The sequence below is a fragment of the Callithrix jacchus genome, chromosome 13 (genome assembly GCF_049354715.1).
Source record: "Callithrix jacchus isolate 240 chromosome 13, calJac240_pri, whole genome shotgun sequence".
Taxonomy (NCBI): Eukaryota; Metazoa; Chordata; class Mammalia; order Primates; family Cebidae; genus Callithrix; species Callithrix jacchus.
In genome coordinates this window covers 39,991,746-40,019,248 of record NC_133514.1, presented here as the reverse complement: position 1 = coordinate 40,019,248, position 27,503 = coordinate 39,991,746, and the positions used below count along the sequence as shown (strand labels likewise).

At 39.4% G+C, this 27,503-nt stretch overlaps 1 protein-coding gene and 1 pseudogene across 11 annotated transcripts in view; one reads left to right on the top strand and one right to left on the bottom strand.

Moving 5' to 3' along the window:
• The window catches only part of ADAM32 (ADAM metallopeptidase domain 32), a 181,910-nt gene that overhangs the window by 122,409 nt on the left and 31,998 nt on the right, over positions 1-27,503 (bottom strand). For 10 of the 11 annotated variants that reach the window (XR_013525624.1, XR_004732787.3, XR_004732786.3 and 7 more), the window contains 4 exons: positions 21,201-21,262; positions 17,040-17,115; positions 7,622-7,698; positions 6,008-6,185 (listed from right to left, as the gene is read on the bottom strand). Coding sequence is in view for 8 of the 11 variants with exons in the window: in XM_035270328.3 (XP_035126219.3) it covers positions 6,008-6,185; positions 7,622-7,698; positions 17,040-17,115; positions 21,201-21,262 (393 nt within the window). In the remaining 3 variants the exon portion in view is untranslated. Of the gene's footprint in view, positions 1-6,007; positions 6,186-7,621; positions 7,699-17,039; positions 17,116-21,200; positions 21,280-27,503 lie in introns of all 11 variants that reach the window. The other variant, XM_035270337.3, reaches the window with a different exon arrangement.
• Positions 251-1,729, top strand: LOC118146793 (large ribosomal subunit protein uL3 pseudogene; annotated as a pseudogene).

Sequence of the window (27,503 nt, the reverse complement as noted above, 5' to 3'; positions counted from 1 at the left end):
TCAGAAACAAAAAGAAAGTAACATGGCCCATTTTCAGAAAAAAAAAAATAGAAATAGTCCCTCTGGAAGCCCAGACATTGTGCTTACTAGACAAAGACTGTAAATTAATTCTTCTAAAATATGTTCAAAAAGCTATGGAAAACTATGCAAAAAGAACTAAAGGAAACCAGAAGAATGATGCTTCACCCAATAGAGAGTATCCATAAAAATATAGAAATTATAAAAAGGAAATTATGGAGCGGAAAAGTAAAGTAAATAAAAATTTACTAGGATTCAAGAACATAGTTGAGCAAGCAGAAAAAAGAATCAGCAAACTTCAAAACAAATCAATCAAGATTATTCAATCTGAGGAGCACAATAAAAAAAGAATGAAGCTCATGCAGGCTCTGATGACATGTCTCGCAGGAAGTCCTTCAATCCCAGACGTGGGTCCCTAGACTTCCTGCCTTGGAAACACAGGAGTAGGCATTATGGCAAGGTGAAGAACTTCCCCAAGGATGACCCTAATAAGTTGGTCCACTTCACAGCCTTCCTGAGATACAAGGCTGGCATGACACATCATGTAGGAAGCTGGCCAGCTAGGAACAAGGTGAACAAGAAGAAAGTGGTGGAGACTGTGACCATTGTGGAAACACTGCCCATGGTGGTTGTAGGCACTGTGGGCTATATGGAACCTCTCAAGGCCTCTGAGTTTTCAAGATCATCTTTGCTGAGCGCATTAGCAGTGAGTACAAAAGGCGCTTCTGTAGAAACTGGTGTAAAGCTAAGTAGAAGGCCTTTTCCAAGTACTACAAGAAATGGCAGGGTGAGGATGACGAGAAGTAGCTGCAGAAAGACTTTGACAGCATGAAAAAGTACTGCCAAGTCATCCTCACCAATTTCCATACCCAGAAGCACCTGCTTCCTCTATGTCAGAGGAAGGCCCACCTGATGGAGATCCAGGTGAACAGAGGCACTTTGGCCAAGAAACTGGACTTGTCCCTGGAGAAACTAGAACACCAGGTACCTGTAAACTAAATGTCTGCGCAGGACAAAATGATTGTCATCAAATGGGTGACCAAGGGCAAAGGCTACAAAGAGGTCACCAGTCATTGGCATGCTAAAAAGCTGCACTACAAGACCCACTGAAGTTGTGCAAGGTTGCCTATTTTGGGGCATGGCATCCTGCCTCTATGGCATTCTCTGTGGCACACACTGGGCAGAAATGCTACAACCACTGCACTGAGATCAAGAAGAAGATCTATAAGATCAGTCAGGGCTACCTAATCAAGGATGGCAAATTGATTAATGCCTCCAATAACTATGACCTGTCTGACAAGAGCATCAACCCCCTGGGTGGCTTTATCCACTACAGTGAAGTAACCAATGACTGTGTCATCAGAAGGGCTGTGTGGTGGGAACCAAAAAGCAAGTGCTCACCCTCCACAATTCTTAGTGCAGACCAAGCAGTGGGCACTGGAAAAGACTGACCTTAAGTTCATTGAAACTACCTTTAAATTCAGCCATGGCCACTTCCAAACCATGAAGAAGAGGCATTCATGGGACCACTCAAGAAAGACCAGATTGCAAAGGAAGGACTTAATACCAGGAACAGATAGTACAGCTGGCAGGATCTCAATAAAAGTTATTTGATGCTGAAAAAAAAAGAGTGAAGATAAATGAACAGAGCCTAAGAGACCTGTGGGAGATCATCAAGCACATATATAAGAAAAGTTCCAAGCAGAAAAGAAGAAAGGGGCAAAAAGAAAAATTGAAATAGTAATGGGTGAAAACTTTCCAAATTTGATGAAATACATGAATCTACACATCCAAGAAGTTTTAAAAACTTCAAGTATAATAAACTCAAAGGAATTCACACAAACTCACATTATAAGTAAATTGTCCAAAGTTAATCAAAAAAAGAAAGTCTTGAAAACAGCAAGAGAAAAGCAATTCCTCACAAATGAGAGATCTTCAATAATATTAACATCTAATTTCTCATTAGAAACGAGGGAGGCCAGAGGCAGTGGGATGACATTTAAAGCACTGGAGGAGAAAAAAAGAATTCTGTATCTGACAAAGCTATCCTTCAAAAATGAAGGAGAAATAGGATGTGCCCAGAAAAATAAAAACTGAAAAAGCTCACTGCTAATTGACCTGCCTGCTTATTACAGCCTGAATGGTATCCCAGTAAAATTCATATGTTAAATATCTAACCCCAGTATGTCACAGAATGAGACTGTATTTGGAGACAGGGCCTTTAAAGAGGTAAATAGATTGAAAATTAGGTCATTAGGATGGGCTCTGATGCAATGTAACTGGTATCTTCATAAGAGAAAATTAGAAAACAAACACAGAAGGAAGACCTTGTGCAGACACAGGGAAAGGATGGTTACCTATATGCCAAGCATAGGGGCCTCAAAAGAAACCAACTTACTAACACTTTGATCTCAAACTTCTAGGCTCCAGAATTGGGGGGACAAATGTGTTCTTGTTATTTAAGCTACCCAGTCCAATGGTAAATTGTTATGGCAGCTATAGCAAACTAATAAACTGCACTACAAGAAATGCCAAAGGTAGTCCTTCAGTTCAAAATGAAAGCACACAAAACAGTAACAAGAAGCAATAAAAGAAATTACACAGTAGAAGTAAATACATTGGTAACTATAGAAGGTATTATTATTGCTGAGTACAGCAGCTCACACTTATGCTCCTGGCACTCTGGAAGGCCAAGATGGGAGGACTGCTTTGAGTTTGAGTCTAGCCTGGGCAGGAGTTTGAGTCTAGCCTGGGCAACATAGGGTGACCCAGTCTCTATAAATCATAAAACAAATTAGCTGAGCATGGTGGCACATGCCTGTGGTCCCAGCTAATTGGGAGGCAGAGGCAGGAGGATCACCTGTGCTTAGGAGCTAAAGAATGCAGTAAGCCATGATCACAGCATCAGCACCTCACTTCAGCCTGGATGACAGAGTGAGACCCTGCCTCAAACAAAAAAAAAGAAAAAGAAGATATTATTATTATATTTTTGGTTATTCCTCACTTTTTCCCAAAGTATTTAAAAGAAAATATATCAAACAATAATTATTAAGCTATTGTATTACAATTGCTTGTATGTATGATTAATATAGCTTAATGTACTAGATAATTTGTAATAATAAAAATGTAAAGAAGGCAAAGTTGTATAGAAGCAGAGTTTTTGTATACTATAGAGGCTAAGTTGGTATTAATTCAAACTATGATTGTTATAAATTTAAGATGTTAATTGTAATATTCAGAGTAACCACTAAGAAAATAACTAAAATACGTAAAGAAAAATAAATGAGAAGGGAATCAAAATGATATACTAGAAAAAAATCAACTAAACAAAAGAAGGGAGTAATAGAGAAACAGAGATCAAAAAAAGGTGTAAGACATATAGAAAACAATTAGCAAATGTCAAATTAAGTGTTAATTGAGCCCAGGAGGCAGAGGTTGCCATGAGTCAAGATCACCACATTGTACTCCAGCCTGGGTGACAGAATGAGACCCTGTCTTAAAAGATAAATAGATAAATAAATACACAAATAAAATTATTTTAAATGTAAATATATTAAACTCTAAAAGACAAAGATTGTGCTGGGCCAATGGCTTACACCTATGATTTCAGCACTTTGGGAGGCCAAGTTGGGAGGATTGTTGAGCCCAGGAGTTCAAGACCACCTTAGGCAATATGAAAAAAAAACTGTGTCTACAAAAAATATAAAAATTAGCCAGGCACAGTGCTGTGTGCCTGTAGTTCCAACTACATAGGAGGCTGAGGTGGGAGGATGACTTCCAGGAAGTGAAGCTGCAGTGAACTGTGATTGTACCACTACACTCCAGCCTAGGTGACAGAGCAAGACCCTGTCTCAAAAAAAAAGTGGGGGGGGGTTTAAAAGATGAGATTCAACTATATACTGTCTACAAGTACTTAGGTACAAAGACACAAATAGGCTGAAAGTAAAAGAATGAAAGCCGTATGTATTCCACGTAAATAGCAACCAAAAGACAACTGAGATGGCTATGCTAATACCAGAAAAAAGTAGACATTAAATCAAATAATTTTTATAAGAGACATAGAACATTATACATTAATGATCATGAGGTCAAGAGATCGAGACCAGACTGGACAACATGGTGAAACCCCTTCTCTACTAAATATACAAAAATTAGCCAGGCATACTGATAGGTGCCTGTAGACCCAGCTAATTGGGAGGCTGAGGCAGGAGAATTTTTTGAACCCAGGAGGAAGAGGTTGAAGTAAACCAATATGACACCACTGCACTCCAGGCTAGGTTACAGAGTGAGAACCTCTCTCAAAAAAAAAAAAAAAAGGAAAAAGAAAGTATTCTGCACCATAACCAGGTGGGATTTATCCCATGAATGCAAGAGTGATTCAACACACAACACTCAATCAAGGTAATACATCACATGAAGAAAATGTAAGGGGGAAAGCATGGAACCATCTCAATCAAGAAAAAGCATCTGGGGAGTGATCCAAGATAGCCAAATAGGAACAGCTCTGGAGTGTGGTTCTCAGTGAGAACAATGCAGAGCGTAAGTGATCACCACATTTCCAAACAAGTTATTACTGCCCACAGACCAGGAAATTCCCAGGCTAAAAAGTGCCACCAGTTTCTAGCACGGCTGTTTCAGCCAGCGCAGTGGGTCTCTGCACAAAACCTCACACAAATCTGGGCAGCCGTTTCAACTGGCCCCTGGAATGCCTGGGAGACAGAGCCGCCCATTCAACTGAAAAAAGGGGGGCTGAAATAGGGAGCCAGGTGATCTGGCTCGGCAGATCCCACCCCCACAAAGACCAGCAATGTGAAATGCTCTGGATTGAGAGTTCTGCAGCAAGGGCAGCTGGACCTAGGACGGTCCAGCTCTGTGGGGGGAAGGGCGTCCACCATTACTGAGGCAGTCTACCACTACCAAGGCAGTCTGCTATTACCAAAGCAGTCTGCCATTACTGAGGAAAACTAACACTACCGAGGCAGTTCTAACTACACCTTTGTAAACAAAATCAGATGATCCACCCACCTTGGCCTTCCAAAGTGCTGGAATTACAGGCGTGAGCCACCATGCCTTGCCTGGTATTTTTTTCTTTACTGACAGAAGACAGGGAGAACATATACTGGGAACAACAAATACTGCCACGCACTCTTATATAAACTATGCATACGTATGCCAATAGTAGTAGGCATCAAAATTTTCTATTTCACAATTGCTTGTGTAAGCACCAACACATGCAGTTACATAGTATGTTCACTGAACAATTTACATGACGATAACTGGCAATTCTGCTTATGACATTTTAATTATATCTACGATTTAATTAATGCTGACTCATTGGTCATGAATATAACCTTTAAAAATATTGACTTTATTGAATAACTTCCAGGAATGTAGGAGCAGAAGCAAGGACTGAGTTTTTAAAGTTTATATTACATATACATGAGGGAATTTTTGGAAAGTACTAAGAATGTAACAAACACAATAGGAACTAAAATAAAATGGATCATAAAAAGTAAATGATATATTGGTACAATGAGAAAAAGGTGATATACAGTTTCAAGGAAATTGTTAGGTAATGAAAAGATGAATAGTCAGGCATGGTGGCTCACGCCTGTAATCTCAACATTTTGGGAGCATGAGCAGGTGGATCGTTTGAGGCTAGGAGTTCAAGACCAGCATGGTAACATGGTGATACCTTGTCTCTACAAAAAATTAGTCTGGTGTGGTGATGTATGTCTTTGGTTCCAGCTACTCAGGAGGCTGAGGTGGGAGGATTGCTTGAGCCCAGAAGGCAGAGGCTGCAGTGAGCCTTGATCAGGCCACTGCGCTCTAACCTGAATGACAGAGTGAGAAAAAAAAAAAAAGATAAGGATGTTCACAAGGAACGGATACTTGCTACAATTGTACAATGGGCTCATAAATTTATTTTTAAAATAAATTAAATGGAAGTAATAACTGCTTTAAAATAATAATAAAACACACAACTTACTTTATCACTTATAAAAATGTTGTCATCCATTGGCTGTTCTTCCAGGCTTCTGCTATATTCACTGAAAATTGTAAAGTCATTGTCTTCATTCTTTAATTCATAAAGAACATGCTGAAATTCAACTGCAGATTCCAGAGGCTCAATTCCATAAGAAACATTTTCAAATTGCAGTATTCCTCTGTGAAATTATGAATACAATTTTAAGTGCTTATAATCAAAATCTATATAATGAATTTCTAACAAAATCCAAAAGAAAAAAGATACAAAACATTTTAAGTCCAGTATTTTGATCTGAATTCTGTCTTAGAGATGACTCTGAAGAGACAAAAGATTTCCCTAATCCACAAAACAAATTTTCTATTTCATTTCTGTGTAGTTGTAACAGGAGCAAAAGTTACTTAATCAATTGCTAGGTATACAAGCATATACCTTGACAGTCATTGAGTCATTCTGTTGTTTTCCAAGTCAGTGTCTCAATGAAAACAATTGTAAACAGAAATCTTGATGACTTTCTCTCTTGTTTGCAATGCTTTTGAAAAATTATTATACTGCATATGCAACAAACATATATATATAATGAGAAACTTTACTTTAAAAAATAAAATTTGGCCAAATTATGAAATTTATTAATTTTGCTTATATAGTCTGAATAAGAACTTAAAAGCAAGATTTTAAAGAGCAAATGACTTGTATGACTATTTTTGTCTGAATACAGTTAACAGCCCAAGTCACTACTCCCTAAAAGACAAATTTCAGATCCAAATTTCAGGCTTCTATGTAAGAAGCACTGAAAAAGAATATTTGTATGGGAAAGCAAGCATTCTACACTACAAAATGAAGGTGGAGAATTTCCTGACAGAATGGAAAACTCTCTAAGCCATAAGGAGGAAACCCAATAACTCCTGAAGAGCTCAAGATAATAATATCATTTTTAAAATGACTATTTTTATGAGTACTAAAAATTATTTGTTTATATATAATTTGCCTCCTCAGTGTGAAGATGATTTCCTTGAGAAAAAGCATCTCTTGTTTATCTTTATATCTCCAGCACTAAAACACATGGTAGGTAACATAAATATATTTTCAGTCCAGTATTTTGACCCAAAATACTAAGCGTAGTATTTTGTCTTAGAGATGACTCTGAAGAGACAAAAGATTACACTAATCTACAAAAACCAATGTTCCACTTCACTTTTTTATAGTTATAAAAGCAACAGAAATTACCTAATCAATTGCTAAGTGTGCAAGCATATGGCATTACAGTGATCCAGACATTTCCCTGTTTTCTGAGATAGTGACTGAACTGTCCTAAACTTAGCTCCTCCAACCCTTGTAGTCAAACATGTTCAATTGTCTTTTCTGTAGTCAAGGAAACATAAGGCATAGAGCAAGGAGACGAGGAAATCTAAACCTTTGGAAAGGTTAGAAATGTCTCTGGTAAGAGAGGAAAGTGGGGAGAAACAAGAGAATTGGAAATATGTTCAGAGGGGACTATCATTAAATAATCTCCACATAGGAATCCTCCTTCAGCCCCACACTTAATATAAAGAGAACAAATTCCCTGCAGCCAAATATCATAAGTACAGTGTTCTGTAATCAACAGTAGAAAGCAACCTCAGTCCAGAGCATGTGCTGACTGTGACCATGGACTCTGGATAGCCTTCAATATTTCCTTGGTAGTAGCATTGAGTCTAGAAAAGAAAAAAAGTATAGTTATTTAGGAAGTGACAAAACTTTCTAATAATTTCCTACTTCTATGAGATTACTATTTGACACCCTGCTCCCAAAGTGTTGTCTTATGTTTTAGGTAAAAATGTCTTCCAGTATATAAATTTAGGTCCTCAATTAAAAGACAAAGATGGTGAATCTGGATTTCTTTAAAAACCGAATTAATATGCTGCTAAAAAACAAGAGTCATAAAAATATAATGACACAGGAAGATTGAAGGTCAGATGCCAACACAACCAAAAGGATGATTCTGAATTTCCATTAAGAGAGGAAATGTGGGTCGGGTGCAGTGTCTCACACCTGTAATCCAAGCATGTTGGGAGGCCAAGGCAGGTGGATCACAAGGTCAGGAGATGGAGACCATCCTGTCCATCATGGTGAAATCCAGCCTCTACTAAAATACAAAAAATTGGCTGGGCATGGTGGCGCACACCTGTAGTCCCAGCTACTCAGGAGGCTGAGGCAGGGGAATCACTTGAACCCTGGAGGCTGAGATTGCAATGAGCCGAGACTGTGTCACTGCACTCCAGCCTGGTGACAGAGCAAGATTCTGTCTCAAAAAAAAAAAAAGAGGGAGAGAGAGAGAGAGAGAGAGAGGAGGGAAATGTGAACTTTAAGGCAAGAAGCATTACTAGAGATAAACAGGGACATTTCATTTCATAATAATAAGCATTTCAATTTACCGGGAAGACACAAATATTCCAAATTGGCATTTACTTAATAACATAGCTTCAAAATATATAAAGTCAAAATTGAAAGAATAGTAAAAATGTAAAAAATCTACAGTTAAAAAAAAGTTCTTTAAAGTTCATTTCTCTCAGTAACTGATAGATCAAGTGTTCAGAATCTATAGAAGGTTTGAACAATGTGATTAGTATGGCCTAGTTAATATATGCAGAATACTATACCTAAAAACTTTAGAATATATGCTTTCTAAACACACATGGAACAACTACAATACAGAAACCATACTCCAGGCCATAAAGCAATCTGTTGACTACAAAGAAATTAAATTGTACAGAGTTGGTCTCTGAGCACAGTACAATCAAGCTAGAGATACAGAGTCACAAACATTGTTACATATGTGAATATTATATAATTTCCAATATTCAATGGTGCTATAAATTTTATTATAAATAAATATAAGATTTCTTATAAGCACACTGCTTTATGATGGAACTAAGGGAAGGAAAAGGGAGCAATAAAGCAAAATGATAATCCCATCCAATATAAGTGAAGCAATGTGATATCTAATTTAATATTTCAACACATTTTTATTATATGTCAAGTGTGTGCCAGGCACTTTTCTAGGCACTGGTGTTATATCAGTGAATAAAACAGCCCAAAATCCCTGCCCTCGGGATGATTATATTGCACTGGGAAGACAGAAAATAAAGTAAACAAATAAAATATATGGTACATCATGTATCAATAACTGCCATGGGAAAAAGGCAAAACAAGTAAAGGAAATAGAGAGAGTATTAAGAGTAAAAGATCAATTTAAAGTAGGGGTTAGTCAAGGACTAATAGGGGATTTTGAGTAAAGACCTGAAGGAAAAGAAGATGAAAAAACATATGGGTCTCCTGGAAAAGACCAAGCATTTGGATACCAGGAAATAGTATGAAGTCTTTGAAAGGAGAACTTAGCTGGCACATTTGAAGAACAAGGCTGGAACAAAGAGAACAAGGTAGAGAATAACAGGAAACAAGGTCAGAGTAAAAGGGAACCAGGTGACTTTGGCTTTCACCCTGTGAATGGCTGGAGGCCATCTCTTGAGGGTCCTGAGCAGAGAAGCAAGGTGATCTGACTACATCTTAACAGGATCAATATGGTTGCCATGTTGAGAACTGACTGAGGCCAGGCATGGTGGCTCACGCCTGTAATCCTAGCATTTTGGGAGGCTGAGGCAGGCAAATCACCTGAGATCAGGGGTTCAAGACCAGCCTGGCCAACATGGCAAAACCCCATCTCTACTTAAAATACAAAAATTAGTTGGGTGTGGTGGTGCATGCCTGTAATCCCAGCTATTCAGGAGGCTGAAGCAGGAGAATCGAACCCAGGAGGCAGAAGTTGCAGTGAGCCAAGATTGCACCATTGCACTCCAGCCTGGGCAACAGAGACTCTGTCTCAAAAATAAATAAATAAAATAAACAAAACTGACTGAAGGGATGGACAAGGTAAGGAAGCAGGGAGATTATTCATGAAGTTATGGCAATAATCCAAACTAGAGAAGATGTTTACTTGGAAATGGGAAATTTCAGTTAATGGAGGCAGAGGAAAAAGGTGCATGCTGGACACTTAGTTTAAAGGGCAGGGTCAATAGGATTCATGGATGTATAAATGATGGATGAGATGAGGAGGAGTTAAGAAAAAAAGAAAGAAATTTTGATCTGTGATTTGTGTCCCATAACATTTGTGTCCACTTTTCTTGTTATTTAATTTATATTCTTACAAATATAAGTAACAAATAAATATTTTTATTTAACAAAACATAAATAAATTTAAAAATAGTGCCCATATTCTCAGGAATGCAAAAGGTCCTAAGTCAATCTAATTTGTCTTTACCAAAACTTCAGGAAAGCCTGATCATCAATCAGTAAATGTCTTAAAATACATCCCTTATGAATCCTGAGAGCCTTCTGTATTAATAAAGCATTTATTTATTTTTTTATTGCATTTTAGGTTTTGGGGTACATGTGCAGAACATGCAAGATAGTTGCATAGGTACACACATGGCAGTGTGATTTGCTGCCTTCCTCCCCTTCACCCACATCTGGCATTTCTCCCCATGCTATCCCTCCCCAGCTCCCGCCCCTGCTGTCCCTCCCCTATTCCCCTCAATAGACCCCAGTGTGTAGTGTTCCCCTCCCTGTGTCCATGTGTTCTCATTGTTCATCACCCACCTATGAGTGAGAACATGCGGTATCTCATTTTCTGTTCTTGTGTCAGTTTGCTGAGAATGATGTTCTCCAGATTCATCCATGTCCCTACAAAGGACATGAACTCATCGTTTTTGATGGCTGCATAATATTCCATGGTGTATATGTGCCACATTTTCCCAATCCAGTCTATCATCGAAGGGCATCTGGGTTGGTTCCAGGTCTTTGCTATTGTAAACAGTGCTGCAATGAACATTCGTGTGCATGTGTCCTTATAGTAAAACGATTTATAGTCCTTTGGATATATACCCAGTAATGGGATTGCTGGGTCAAATGGAATTTCTATTTCTAGGTCCTTGAGGAATTGCCACACTGTCTTCCACAATGGTTGAACTAATTTACACTCCCACCAGCAGTGTAAAAGTGTTCCTATTTCTCCACATCCTCTCCAGCATCTGTTGTCTCCAGATTTTTTAATGATTACCATTCTAAGATAATTTAATGGTGTCTCAATGTAGTTTTGATTTGCATTTCTCTAATGACCAGTGATGATGAGCATTTTTTCATATGTTTGTTGGCCTCATGTATGTCTTCTTTTGTAAAGTGCCTGTTCATATCATTTGCCCATTTTTGAATGGGCTTGTTTTTTTTTTGTAAATCTGTTTTAGTTCTTTGTAAATTCTGGATATCAGCCCTTTGTCAGATGAGTAAACTGCAAAATTTGTTTCCCATTCTGTTGGTTGCCGATTCACTCTAGTGACTGTTTCTTTTGCCGTGCAGAAGCTGTGGAGTTTGATTAGGTCCCATTTGTCTATTTTGGCTTTTGTTGCCAATGCTTTTGGTGTTTTGGTCATGAAGTCCTTGCCTACTCCTATGCCCTGAATGATTTTGCCTAGATTTTCTTCTAGGGATTTTATGGTGCCAGGTCTTATGTTTAAGTCTTTAATCCATCTGGAGTTAATTTTAGTGTAAGGTGTCAGAAAGGGGTCCAGTTTCTGCTTTCTGCACATGGCTAGCCAGTTTTCCCAACACCATTTACTAAACAGGGAATCCTTTCCCCATTGCTTGTTTTTGTCAGGTTGATCAAAGATTGTATGGTGGTAGATATGTTGTGTTGCCTCCAATTCCTCTGTTCTGTTCCATTGGTCTATATCTCTGTTTTGGTACCAGTACCATGTTGTTTTGATTACTGTAGCCTTGTAGTATAGTTTGAAGTCCAGTAGTGTGATGCTTCCTGCTGTGTTCTTTTTGCTTAGAATTGACTTGGCTATGCGGGCTCTCTTTTGGTTCCATATGAAGTTTAAGGTAGTTTTTTCCAGTTCTGTGAAGAAGGTCATTGGTAGCTTGATGGGGATAGCATTGAGTCTGTAAATTACTTTGATAGACTTAGTGTAAGGTGTCAGAAAGGGGTCCAGTTTCTGCTTTCTGATTTTGATTTTCATGATATTGATTCTTCCTAACCATGAACATGGAATGTTTCTCCATCTGTTTGTGTCCTCTCTTATTTCGTTGAGCAGTGGTTTGTGGTTCTCCTTGAAGAAGTCCTTTACATTCCTTGTTAGTTGTATTCTTAGGTATTTTATTCTCTTTGTAGCAATTGCAGTTCATTCTTGATTTGGCTCTCTTTCAGTCTGTCATTGGCGTATAGGAATGCTTGTGATTTTTGCACATTGATTTTGTATCCTGAGATTTTGCTGAAGTTGCCTACCAGTTTCAGGAGTTTTTGGGCTGACACAATGGGGTCTTCTAGATATACTACCATGTTGTCTGCAAATACAGACATTTTGGCTTCCTCCTTTCCTATTTGAATACCTTTTATTTCTTTTTCTTGCCTGATTGCTTTGGCTAGAACTTCCAGTACTATATTGAATAGGAGTGGTGAGAGACGGCATCCTTGTCTAGTGCCAGATTTCAAAGGGATTGCTTTTAGTTTTTGCCCATTCAGTATGATATTGGCTGTTGGTTTGTCATAAATAGCTTTTATTATTTTGTGATATGTTCCATCAATACCGAGTTTATAGAGGGTTTTTAGCATAAAGGGCTGTTGAATTTTGTCAAAGGCCTTCTCTGCGTCAGTTGAGATAATCATGTGGTTTTTGTTTTTGGTTCTGTTTATGTGGTGAATTACATTTATACACTTGCGTATGTTGAACCAGCCTTGCATCCCTGGGATGAATTCTACATGATCATGGTGGATAAGCTTTTCGATGTGTTGTTCCAATCGGCTTGCCAGTATTTTATTGAAGATTTTTGTGTCTATGTTCATCATGGATATCACTGCTGAGTTTTGGTATCAGGATAATGTTGGGCTCATAAAATGATTTGGGAAGGATTCTGTCTTTTTGGATTATTTGGAATAGTTTCAGAAGGAATGGTAACTGTTCCTCTTTGTGTGTCTGGTAGAATTCGGCTGTGAACGCATCTGGACCTGGGTTTTTATTGTGTGGTAGGCTCTTAATTGCTGCCTCGACTTCAGATCTTGTTATTGGTCTATTCATAGTTTTGGCTTCCTCCTGGTTTAGGCTTGGGAGGACACAAGTGTCCAGGAATTTATCCATTTCTTCCAGGTTTACTACTTTATGTTTATAGAGTTGTTTATAATAATCTATGATGATGGTTTGAATTTCTGTGGAATCTGTGGTGATTTCCTCTTTATCGGTTTTTATTGCATCTATTTGGTTATTCTCTCTTTTCTTTTTTATCAGTCTGGCTGGCTATTTTGTTCATCTTTTCAAAAAACCAGCTCTTGGATTTATTGATTTTTTGAAGGGGTTTTCGTGTCTCTATCTCCTTCAGTTCTGCTCTCATCTTAGTTATTTCTTGTCTTCTGCTAGGTTTTGAGTTTTTTTGATCTTGCTCCTCTAGCTCTTTCAATTTTGATGATAGGGTGTCAATTTTGGATCTCTCCACTCTTCTCATGTGGGCACTTATTGCTATATATTTTCCTCTAGAGACTGCTTTAAATGATCCCAGAGATTCTGGTATGTTGTGTCTTCGTTCTCGTTGGTTTCGAAGAACTTCCTTATTTCTGCCTTCATTTCATTGTTTATCCAGTCAACATTCAAAAGCCAGTTTTTCAGTTTCCATGAAGCTGTGCGGTTCTGAGTTGGTTTCTGAATTCTGAGTTCTAACTTGAATGCACTATGGTCTGAGAGACTGTTTGTTATTATTTCAGTTGTTTTGCATTTGCTGAGGAGTGATTTATTTCCAATTATGTGGTCAATTTTAGAGTAGGTGTGATGTGCTGAGAAGAATGTATATTCTGTGGATTTGGGGTGGAGAGTTCTGTAAATGTCTATCAGGTTTGCTTGCTCCAGGTCTGAGTTCAAGCCCTGGATATCCTTGTTGATTTTCTGTCCCGTTGATCTAATATTGACAGTGGAGTGTTAAAGTCTCCCACTATTATTGCATGGGAGTCTGTCTCTTTGTAAGTCATTAAGAACTTGCCTTATATATCTGGGTGCTCCTGTATTGGATCCATATACATTTAGGATCGTTAGCTCTTCTTGTTGTATCAATCCTTTTACCATTATATAATGTCCTTCTTTGTCCCTTTTGATCTTTGTTGCTTTAAAGTCTATTTTATCAGAGACGAGAATTGCAACCCCTGCTTTTTTTATTCTCTCCATTTGCGTGGTAAATCTTCCTCCATCCCTTTATTTTGAGCCTTTGTGTATCCTTGCATGTGAGATGGGTTTCCTGGATTCAGCACACTGATGGGTTTTGGATTTTTATCCAATTTGCCAGTCTCTGTCTTTTGATTGGTGCATTTAACCTATTTACATTTAGGGTTAATATTGTTATGTGTAAATTTGATACTGCCATTTTGATGCTAGCTGGCTGTTTTGCCTGTTAGTTGATGGAGATTCTTCCTTTTGTTGATGCTGTTTAGCATTTGGTATGCTTTTGGAATGGCTGCTACTGGTTGTTCCTTTCTATGTGTAGTGCCTCTTTTAGGAGCTCTTGTAAAGCAGACCTGGTGGTGACAAAATCTCTGAGTACTTGCTTGTTCGCAAAGGATTATATTTTTCCTTCACTTATGAAGCTCAGTTTGGCTGGATATGAAATTCTGGGTTGAAAGTTCTTTTCTTTAAGAATGTTGAATAATGGCCCCCACTCTCTTCTGGCTTGTAGGGTTTCTGCCGAGAGATCTGCTGTGAGTCTGATGGGCTTCCCTTTGTGGGTGACCCGACCTTTCTCTCTGGCTGCCCGTAGCATTTTCTCCTTCATTTCAACCCTGTTGAATCTGACGATTATGTGCTTTGGGGTTGCTCTTCTTGTGGAATATCTTTGTGGTGTTCTCTGTATTTCGTGGACTTGGATATTGGTCTGCCTTGCTAGGTTGGAAAAATTTTCCTGGATAATATCCTGAAGAGTATTTTCCAGCTTGGATTGATTCTCTTCGTCACATTCAGGTATACCTATCAAACGTAGATTATGTCTCTTCACATAGTCCCACATTTCTTGGATACTTTGTTCATTCCTTTTTGCACTTTTTTTCTCTAATCTTGCCTTCTCGTTTTATTTCATTGAGTTGATCTTCAACCTCTGATATCCTTTCTTCTGCTTGGTCAATTCAGCTGTTGAGACTTATGCATGCTTTGCGAAGTTTTCGTGTTGTGTTTTTCGGCTCCATCAATTCACTCATATTCCTAAGTTGTCCATTCTTGTTATCATTTCCTCAAATCTTTTTTCAAGGTTCTTAGTTTCTTTGCATTGAGTTAGAACATGTTTTTTTAGCTCTTGGAAGTTTCTCATTACCCACCTTCTGAAGTCTGATTCTGTCATTTCATCACACTCATTCTCCAACCAGCTTTGTTCCCTTGCTGGTGAGCGGTTGTGGTCCCTTGTAGGAGGCGAGGTGTTCCAGTTTTGGGTGTTTTCCTCCTTTTTGCGCTGGTTTCTTCCCATCTTTGTGGATTTATCCATCTGTCATCTGAGTAGTTGCGGACTTTCCAGTTGGGTCTCTGAGTGGACATCCAGATTGTTGATGATGAAGTATTTCTGTTTCTTAGTTCTCCTTCTAACAGTCTAGCCCCTCTGCTGTAGGACTGCTGAGGTCCACTCCAGGCCCTGCTTTCCTGGGGAACACCTGTAGCAGCTGTGGAATAGTGAGGGGTGCTACCAGTTTCTTCTTCTGCTATCTTTGTCCCAGAATGGTGCCTGCCAAATGTCAGTCTGATCAGTCCTTTGTGAGGTGACTCTTTGGATATACAGGGGTCAGGGAGCTTCTTGAGGAGACAGTCTGTACTTTATAGGAGCTCAAGTGCTGAGCTGTGAGCTCCCTTGTTCATTCAGTGCTGCTAGGCAGGTACGTTTTAGTCTGCTGCAGCAGAACTCATAAAGCCCCTTTTTTTCCTCAGGTACTATGTCCCAGGGAGTTAGGGCTTTATTCATGAGTATCTGTTGCACTGTCCTGCCCAGCAAGGAGGCAGTCTAGTCACTGCCTGCTTGCAGAGGCTATGCTGAGCTGCTCTGGGCTCCGCCCTCTTGCTGTGGGCTCCGCCCCATTGTCATGGGCTCCGCCCTGCTGCCATGTGTAATTCCCTGTAGTCCTGTTTATATGGGTGTGGTTGGAACTGCTGGTGATGGTGACCCACCTCTGTAATGGCAGACTCTCTCTGTTATGGCAAGTTGCCTCAGCAACAGCGGGTTGCCTCAGCAATGGCAGGCTGTGTCAGCAATGGCAGAGTACCTCTGTAGGGTGGGGTGCCTCAGTAATGGCAGACACCACTCCCCCACCCAGCTGCACTGTCCTGGGTTCAGCTGTGCTTGCCATGAAACTCTCAACCCCAAACATTTCCAATTGCCATTTTCTTTGGTTTTGTGGGGCTTGGATCTGCCGAGCCTGATCACCTGGCTCCCTGCCTCAGAGCCCTTTTTTTTTATAAAGTTGAATGGTTGACTCTCTCCCAAGTGTTCCAGTCACCTGCTGAAAGGGCGCCAGGATCTGTGTGATTTCCTGTGTGGCAACCCACTGTACTGGCTGAAACAACATCGCTGCCTGGGACTCTCCTGGCCTGGCTTACTGTTTAAGTCTCATTTAATCAGATGAATTTGCTAATCTGCCTTCCCAAATCTCAAATTGCCAGTTTAACAGGGCAACGAGACCAGTGCATTTTGTACGGAGGGCTGCTGTGCTGTGGCACCGGCCAAAACAGCCTTGCTGGCCCAAACAGCTGCGCCAACCCAAACAGCTGGCAGCCCGTGGGGCTCCTACACCTGGGAATCTCCTGGTCTGTGGGCAATAAAGATCCATCTAAAAATGTAGCATCCACTCACCCTATGCACTTTCACTGAGGGCTGCAATCCTGAGTTGCTCCTATAGTGCCATCTTCTCCTCAGGAACTCTCAATAAAGCATTTATTTAATGTAAAAAATGATTTTTATTAAAAATCCATAAAATACAGAATTTAAATCTTACCTGAATATCTGAAGAATGAGCATTCATGGATCCTTGCTTATACAAATAAACCATAAAATTATCTGCTATAAAGTATCTGAATATAAAAAAGTGAGAAAATTTTTTTAATTATTCTATTTGAAACATATAAAAACACAGTAAACTTGACACTTTCAGCCAAAATCTGACCCACCCTCTGTTTTGTAAATAAAGGTTTACTGAAACATAACCATGCCCATTCACTCACATACCGTCATGGCTCTTTTCATCCTGTAAGACCAGACATTAAGTAGTTTGGACAAAGAACATATGGCCTTCAAAGTCTAAAACATTTACTATCTGAACCTTTACAGAAAATGTCTGTCAACCTGACATAAAGGTAGCATTTTCTTTTGACATATATTTAATGTTTACTTAGAGCAATATACATTTACTCAAAAGTTTTTCTACCTTAATTGAGCCCAATGTAAAAGACAGCTGGGTGCGGTGGCTCACACCTGTAATCCCAACACTTTGGAAGACTGAGACAGGTAGATCAACTGAGATCAGGAGTTTGAGACCAGCCTGGCCAACATGGTGAAACCCATCTCTACTAAAAATATAAATACTAGCCAGGTGTGGTGCCAGCACCTGTAATCCCAGCTACTCGGGAGGCTGAGGCAGGAAAATGAGAATCACTTGATGCACTGGAACCAAATCATTGTCTGTGTGCTAAAAAAATAAAAAAGAAAGAAAAGAAAAAGAAAAAGAAAGAGATTCACTTGAATCCAGGAGATGGAGGTTGCAATGAGCCAAGATCACGCCTCTTCACTTTAGCCTGGGTGTCAGAGTGAGACTCCATCTCAAAAGAAAAAAAAACTAATAGACATAAACTGGAAGTTGGATTGTAAGAGTTTTCTGTTCTTACATGCTAATGCTTTATTATTATGCACATATATTACTTTCATAATGAAGTGGAAGAGTATTGTATAAAGGTCTTACTCATCCGAGTATAAATGTCCAGTCTAAGTTCAACTTTGGTATTAATCCTTGCACTCATGATGCCATTTTAGTTAAGCTTCTTCACTTCATATTCACTCTGCAACCCAATAAGCCACCCACACTAGCTTCTGTTGGAAGGCCTCCATTGAAACTGATCTCACAAAACTTACTAATGACTTCCTGACTGTCCAGTCTAAAAGACAATTTTACATCAAGTAAAAATACTTGACGTGAGCAGCCAGGCAGGGTGGCTCACCCCTGTAATCCCAACGCTTAGGGAGGCCGAGGTGGTGGAATGCTTTGAGCTCAAAAGTTCAAGACCAGCCTGGGCAACAAGGTGAAACCTCGTCTCTATGAAAAACACAGAAATTAGCCAAGTGTGGTGGTGCACGCCTGTGGTCCCAGCTACTCAGGAGGCTAAGGTGAGAGGATCACTTGAGCCAGGAGTTCAAGGCTGCAGTGAGCTGAGATCGCAACACTGCTCTCCAGCCTAGGTCACATAGAGAGACCCTGTCTCAAAAATAAATAAATTATAAAAATAATTTTTAAATAAATTAATAAAATACTCTCAAGCACTTCATACTGTAGACCACATTCCCCTTCCTGAAATCATCTCTCTTCAGCACTAATGATACCACTTCCTCCTGGCTCTCCTGGATCTTATTCATTTCTGTGGTTTCATTTACTACTTTTATTAAAAGGCTGCTTTTATTATTATAGCTATGCAGTATATTTTGAAGTCAGATAGTGTGATGCCTCCAGCTTTGTTCTTTTTGTTCAGTATTACTTTGGCTGCTCAGAGCCTTTTGTGATTCCATAGCAATTTTTACTATTTCTGTGAAAAACATCATTTGAATTTTGGTTGGGATTGCATTAAATCCATGGATCATTTTGGACAGTATGGACATTTTAACAATATTAAGTCTTCCAGTCCATAATTCTTTCATTTATTTGTGTCTTCCTCAATTCCCTTCATCATGTTTTATAGCGCTTGGTGTACAGATCTTTCACCTCCTTGGTTAAACTTACTCCTAAATATTTTATTTTTTTTTTTAGCTATTGTACATGGGGTTGTTTTCTTGATTTCATTTTTTGGAAAATTTGTTATTAATGTATAGAAATGCTATGATTTTTATAAGTTGATTTTATATCCTCCAACTTCACTGAAATTGTCTATTGATTCTAACAAATTTTGGTGGTGTCCTTAGGGTCTTCTATATATAATCTATATATAACATTATGTCACTTGCAAACAGGAACACTTTAATGTCTCCCTTTCCCATTAGGATGCCTTTTATTTCTTTTTCTTGCCTAATTGCTCTGGCTAGGACTTCCAATACTATGTTGAACAGAAGAGGTGAAAGAAAATGAGAATCCTTAACTTGTTCCTGGTGTTAGATGAAAAACTTTCAACTTTTTACCACTGAGTATAATGTTAACTATGGCTTTGTCATACATGACATTTACTGTGTTTAGGTATAGCTCTTCTATACCTAATTTGCTGAGAGTTTTCATCACTAAAAAATGTGGAAACTTACACTTCTCTCCCCCATCCTAAACTAAATTAACAACCATCTGAACATTTCCCCTTGTGGGATATCCCACAAGCCCTTCATATCCAGCATCTCCAACAGGAAGCCGTATCCCCCAACTCAGGTCTCTTCTCTTTCTCCCTCTACCCCACCAAATCCCTGCCACCACTATACTCAATCTGTTACATCTTTTTTCTGCCACATCAGCATTTCTTAAAAACAAAGGAAACTCCCTATCTCTACACAGTCATAGTTCTGCTTCTCATTCTTTTTCATATAGCTTTCTAATTGTCATTAGGCTATCATAATCATTAAGCAGGTAATTTCTCAAAATGATATACACATGCCCTATCCATCTCCCAAGCTCCACTCCCTCCATTTCTCAACACTGCTTATGGTCTTAGTAAGATGTTCAAATACAATGTGAACTCTCTAACTTTCCCTCATACTCCTAACAAAGATCTCTGGGTTATCATCCACCATATTCTTTTTCTTTTCTGTCTTAAAGACTACATTAACTTTTTCTTTGGGGGAATTATTTAGTATCTGACACACAATAAACCACTTGTTTATACAGTTTTTTGTTTGTTTGTTTTTTTGTGACAGTGTCTCATTCTGTACTCCATCACCCAGGCTGGCATGCAAGTGGCCCCATCTCAGCTCACTGCAACCTCTGCCTCCCAGGTTCAAGCCATTCTCCTGCCTCAGTCTTTCAAGTAGCTGGGATTACAGGCACGCACCACCACCCCTGGCTAATTTTTGTATTTTTTAGTAAAGATGGGATTTCACCATGTTGGCCAGGCTGGTCTCAAACTCCTGATCTCAGGAGTTTCATCCACCTGCCTCAGGCTCCCAAAGTGCTGGGATTACAGGAGTGAGCCACCATGCTTGACCTGTTTACACCTTTTATCTCTCTTTTCCTCTCCTTAAGAAACTTTCCCTCAACCAAAATACTTTGTTTTCTTTTCCTTCAAAAATATTCATGTAAGCCTCTTCTTTCTCTGAAAGATGTTTTTGAAAGAGTCTATACTTGCTACCTACAGTTTCTCATAATCCACCTCTCTTGAATGCCATGTAGTCTAGTTTTACTAGTTTGGCTGAAGCTCTCCTCTTGAATGTCAAAAATTACTTCCAAGCCAGCCTTTCCCAACTGGGTTTCCATCAGAGAATTAAACTGTATAGAAAATTATTTCAATTACTTCATTAATTCTTGAAGAGTGGCATATAGCTAAGACTATCTTCCATAAACTACTTGCCAACTTTCCAACAGTATAATATCTAATTTCTATATTAAATCCCTTATTCCATATTCATCATGGTCATCCCACTTCTCTGATAAAACTCTAACTGATATAATCAGCTATAGATATACTTCTTTTTGTGACATCTGCTCTGATGATAGGCCCTGCTGGTCCTGCCAACTTAATATCATAAATTAGTCTTCAGGAGATAAGTCCCTGTTTTTTGTTCCTAACTCTCATTTACCAAAGACTACTTGAGGCATTAAAACCAAAAGTTTAATTAAGTCATGAGAGAATATTTGTTTATTTAAGACAATAAAAAATTTTAATAACAACTCCTTTTAATTTTCTCATACTCCATTTTCTATTACAAGTAAATAGCTTCATAGAAATAAAACAAAATCCAAAACTAAAGAATAAAAAATTACCTTTGTTTAAGGTGCACAGTGTATGGTTTCTCATCTATTGGAATAATGTAGGATATTTCTTCCTAGAGAATTCAAATAACTGAAAGTGAAGACAAATTTAATACAAGAAGCAAAACAACAGTTTTATGCCTATTAATCTCTCCAAACAATGTTTAAAAGGTCTTTATTAAATTTCTCTGACTACATATGATTTAAAATCAGCAACAAACATCAAAGAAATTCATATTGATTTATTTTATGATAGTTTTTTACTATTTCCACAAAAATAAACACAGTCTGAGGATTTATATAGGATTAAAAATCTACCTATAGGATGGGAGGGGAGGACTCAAGATGGCGCTGTGAGAACGACCCAGGATTGGAGCTCTCCTTGAATCTGCGGAGAGGTGAGTCGGAGCTGCATTTCCAGACTGATCTTGGTTGCCCACAGAACGGGGAAATTCCCAAGTATAAAGGAGATGTGGGACGCCTGGCAGTACCTCTGCCTGGCGAAGCCTGCAGCCAGGGTGGCGGCGGCCGGCCCTACCCAGCACTCCCCACAGAACGCGCTTGTCCGGGTGCCCTGTTGAACCGGAAACCTGAGACTTGAGAGGGCTGGATTTGAGACTGAACAAGACTTGGACACTGGGCCAGACCAGGGGATTGCAGGGACAGAGTGTTTGAGCTAGCCCAGTGGGACAAACAAAACCGCGATTTCAAATGATCCCTGTGCAGTCGATCTGAGACACTCTGTGAGGGGGGGCATCTACCATTACCAAGGCAACCCGCCCCAACTGAGATACACGTCCACTGCTGACGCAGCCAGCCGTTGCCGAGGCAACCTGTCCCTACAGAGATACACGCCCACTGCTGACGCAGCCTGCCATTGCCGAGGCAACCCGCTACAACAGAGAGACTCCACTTCAGGGTGTTGTGGAGACCACAGCAGAACAGCAGAGCCTGCCCCAACAGGGCAAGCCTCACAACAGCAGGCGAAGCCTCGGCAGGCAAACACTGGCTAGTCTGCCTCCTAGCTGAAGAGGACACCTCAACGAACATCCAAAAATAAAGCCCGAACCCCCCAACACAGAGCATTTGAGAAAAAAATGGTTTTTTCAATGAGCTCTGTTGCAGCAGAATCAAACATAGCAGCCTAACAGCCCTGAATGAACAACAGAGCTCACAGCTCAGCAATTGAGCTCCAAAAAAGTACAGACTGTCTCCTCAAACAGCTCCCTGACCCCTCTATATCGAAAAGACTGACATTTGGCAGGCATCAACCTGGGACAAAGATAGCAGAAAAAGAAACTGGTAGCATCCCTCACTGTGCCACAGCTGCTAGAATTGCACCACAGACAAGCAGGGCCTGGAGTGGAACTCAGCAGTCATACAGTGAAGGGGCTAGACTGGTAGAAGGAAAACCAAGTAACAGAAATACTTCATCATCAACAATCTGGGTGTCCACTCAGAGACCCAATCGAAAAGTCAGCAACTACGCAGACGACAAGCAGATAAATCCACAAAGATGGGAAGAAACCAGTGAAAAAAGGAGGAAAACACCCGAAACCAGAACACCTGACCTCCCAGAAAGAACCAAAACTCCTCACCAGCAAGGGAACAAAGCTGGACGGAGAATGACTGTGACGAAATGACAGAATGAGATTTCAGAAGGTGGATAATGAGAAACTTTTGTGAGCGAAAAGAACATGTTTAAATCAATGCAAAGAAACTAAGGAACTTGAAAAAAGATATGAGGAAATGATAACAAGAATGGATAACTTAGAGAGGAATATGAATGAATTAAAGGAGCTGAAAAACACAATACCAGAACTTTGTGAAGCATGCACAAGTTTCAATAGCCGAATTGACCAAGCAGAAGAAAGAATATCTGAAGTCGAAGACCAACTCAATGAAATAAAATGAGAAACCAAGATTAGAGAAAAAAGCGCAAAAAGGAATGAACAAAGTCTCCAAGAAATGTGGGACTATGTGAAAAGACCTAACCTACGTTTGATAGGTGTACCAGAAGGAGACGAAGAGAATGAATCCAAGCTGGAAAATACTCTTCAGGACATCATCCAGGAAAATTTCCCCCACCTAGCAAGACAGGCCAACACTCAAATACAGGAAATACAGAGAACACCACAAAGATATTCCGCAAGAAGAGCAACCCCAAGGCACATAATCGTCAGATTCAACAAGGTTGAAATAAAGAAGAAAATACTAAAGGCAGCCAGAGAGAAAGGTCGGGTCACCCACAAAGGGAAGCCCATCAGACTCACAGCAGATCTCTCGGCAGAAACCCTACAAGCCAGAAGAGAGTGGGGGCCAATATTCAACATTCTTAAAGAAAAGAACTTTCAACCCAGAATTTCATATCCAGCCAAACTGAGCTTCAGAAGTGAAGGAAAAATATACTCCTTTGCGAACAAGCAAGTACTAAGAGATTTTGTCACCACCAGGCCTGCTTTACAAGAGCTCCTAAAAGAGGCACTACACATAGAAAGGAACAACCAGTACCAGCCATTCCAAAATCAAACTAAATGCTAAAGAGCATCAACATAATGAAGAACCTACAACAACTAACAGGCAAAACAGCCACTTAGCATCAAAATGGCAGTATCAAATTCACACATAACAATATTAACCCTAAATGTAAATGGACTAAATGCACCAATCAAAAGACACAGACTGGCAAATTGGATAAAAATCCAAAACCCATCAGTGTGCTGTATCCAGGAAACCCATCTCACATGTAAGGATACACAAAGGCTCAAAATAAAGGGATGGAGGAAGATTTACCAAGCAAATGGAGAGCAAAAAAAAGCAGGAGTTGCAATTCTCATCTCTGATAAAATAGACTTTAAAGCAACAAAGATCAAAAGAGACAAAGAAGGCCATTACATAATGGTAAAAGGATAGATACAACAAGAAGAGCTAACAATCCTAAATGTATATGGATCCAATACAGGAGAACCCAGATACATAAGGCAAGTTCTTAATGACTTACAAAGAGACTTAGACTCCCACACAATAATAGTGGGAGACTTTAACACTCCACTGTCAATATTAGACAGATCAACCAGACAGAAAATCAACAAGGATATCCAGGGCTTGAACTCAGACCTGGAGCAAGCAAATCTGATAGACATTTACAGAACTCTCCACCCCAAATCCACAGAATACACATTCTTCTCAGCACCACATCACACCTACTCTAAAATTGACCACATAATTGGAAGTAAAGCACTGCTCAACAAATGCAAAACAACTGAAATCATAACAAACAGCCTCTCAGACCATAGTGCAATCAAGTCAGAACTCAGAATACAGAAACCAACCCAGAACCGCACAACTTCATGGAAACTGAACAACTGGCTCTTGAATGTTGACTGGGTAAACAATGAAATGAAGACAGAAATAAAGAAGTTCTTCGAAACCAATGAGAACGAAGACACAACATACCATTATCTCTGGGACACATTTAAAGCAGTCTCTAGAGGAAAGTATATAGCAATAAGTGCCCATATGAGGAGAATGGAGAGATCCAAAATTGACACCCTATCATCAAAATTGAAAGAACTAGAGGAGCAAGATCAAAAATACTCAAAACCCAGCAGAAGACAAGAAATAACTAAGATCAGAGCTGAACTGAAGGAGATTGAGACAGGAAAACCCCTTCAAAAAATCAATAAATCCAAGAGCTGGTTTTTTGAAAAGATCAACAAAATAGACCACTAGCCAGATTGATTAAAAAGAAAAGAGAGAACAACTAAATAGATGCAATAAAAAATGATAAAGGGGAAATCACCACAGATTCCACAGAAATTCAAACCATCATCAGAGAATATTACAAACAACTCTATGCACATAAACTAGCAAACCTGGAAAAAATGGATAAATTCCTGGACTCCTGTGTCCTCCCAAGCCTAAACCAGGAGAAAGCTGAAACTATGAATAGACCAATAACAAGGTCAGAAGTCGAGGCAGCAATTAAGAGCCTACCACTCAAAAAAAGCCCAGGTCCAGACGGATTCACAGCTGAATTCTACCAGACACACAAAGAGGAGCTGGTACCATTCCTTCTAAAACTATTTCAAACAATCCAAAAAGAGGGAAGCCTTCCCAAATCATTTTACGAGACCAACATAATTCTGATATCAAAACCCGGCAGAGACCCAACGAGAAAAGAAAACTTCAGGCCAATATCCATGATGAACATAGATGCAAAAATCTTCAGTAAAATATTGGTAAGCCGATTGAAACAGCAAATCAAAAAACTTATTCATCATGATCAAGTAGGATTCATCCCGGGGATGCAAGGCTGGTTCAACATACGCAAGTCTATCAACGTAATTCACCACATAAACAGAACCAAAAACAAAAACCACATGATTATCTCAATTGATGCAGAGAAGGCATTTGACAAAATTCCACAGCCCTTTATGCTAAAAACCCTCAATAAACTCGGTATCGATGGAACGTATCTCAAAGTAATAAAAGCTATTTATGACAAACCAACAGCCAATATCATACTGAATGGGCAAAAACTGGAAGCATTCCCTTTGAAATCCGGCACTAGACAAGGATGCCCTCTTTCACCACTCCTATTCAATATAGTACTGGAAGTTCTAGCCAGAGCAATCAGGCAAGAAAAAGAAATAAAGGGTATTCAAATAGGAAAGGTGGAAGCCAAATTGTCTCTATTTGCAGACGACATGATAGTATACCTAGAAGACCCCATCGCCTCAGCCCAAAAACTCCTGAAACTGATAAGCAACTTCAGCAAAGTCTCAGGATATAAAATCAATGTGCAAAAATCACAAGCATTCGTCTACACCAATAACAGACTTAAAGAAAGCCAAATCAAGAACAAACTGACATTCACAATTGCTACAAAAAGAATAAAATACCTAGGAATACAACTAACTAGGAACGTAAAGGACCTCTTCAAGGAGAACTACAAACCACTGCTCAATGAAATCAGAGAGGACACAAACAGATGGAGAAACATTCCTTGTTCATGGTTAGGAAGAATTAATATCGTGAAAATGGCTATACTGCCCAAAGTAATTTACAGAATCAACGCTATCCCCATCAAGCTACCATTGACTTTCTTCACAGAACTGGAAAAAACCACCATGAACTTCATATGGAACCAAAAGAGAGCCCGCATAGCCAAGTCAATTCTAAGCAAAAAGAACACAGCGGGGGGCATCACACTACCGGATTTCAAACTATACTACAAGGCTACAGTAATCAAAACAGCATGGCACTGATACCAAAACAGAGATATAGACCAGTGGAACAAAACAGAGACACCGGAGGCAACACAACATATCTACAACTATACAATCTTTGATAAACCTGACAAAAACAAGCAATGGGAAAGGATTCCCTGTTTAACAAATGGCGTTGGCAAAACTGGCTAGCCATGTGCAGAAAGCAGAAACTGGACCCCTTCCTGACACCTTACACTCAAATTAACTCCAGATGGATTAAAGACTTAAATATAAGACCTGGCACGATAAAAACCCTAGAAGGAAATCTAGGCAAAACTATCCAGGACATAGGAGTAGGCAAGGACTTCATGAACAAAACACCAAAAGCATTGGCAACAAAAGCCAAAATAGACAAATGGGACCTAATCAAACTCCACAGCTTCTGCATGGCAAAAGAAACAGTCACTAGAGTGAATCGGCAACCAACAGAATGGGAAAAAATTTTTGCAGTTTACCCATCTGACAAAGGGCTGATATCCAGAATTTACAAAGAACTCAAACAGATTTACAGGAAAAAAACAAACAAGCCCATTCAAAAGTGGGCAAAGGATATGAACAGACACTTTACAAAAGAAGACATATATGAGGCCAACAATCGTATGAAAAAATGCTCATCGGCACTGGTCATCAGAGAGATGCAAATCAAAACCACATTGAGATACCATCTCACGCCAGTTAGAATGGCGATCATTAAAAAATCTGGAGACAACAGATGCTGGAGAGGATGTGGAGAAAAAGGAACACTTTTACACTGTTGTGGGAGTGTAAATTAATTCAACCATTGTGGAAGACAGTGTGGCGATTCCTCAAGGCCTTAGAAATAGAAATTCCATTTGACCCAGCAATCCCATTACTGGGTATATATCCAAAAGACTATAAATCGATCTACTATAAGGACACATGCACACGAATGTTCATTGCAGCACTGTTTACAATAGCAGAGACCTGGAATCAACCCAAATGCCCATTGATAATAGACTGGATTGGAAAAATGTGGCACATATACACCATGGAATATTATGCAGCAATCAGAAATGATGAG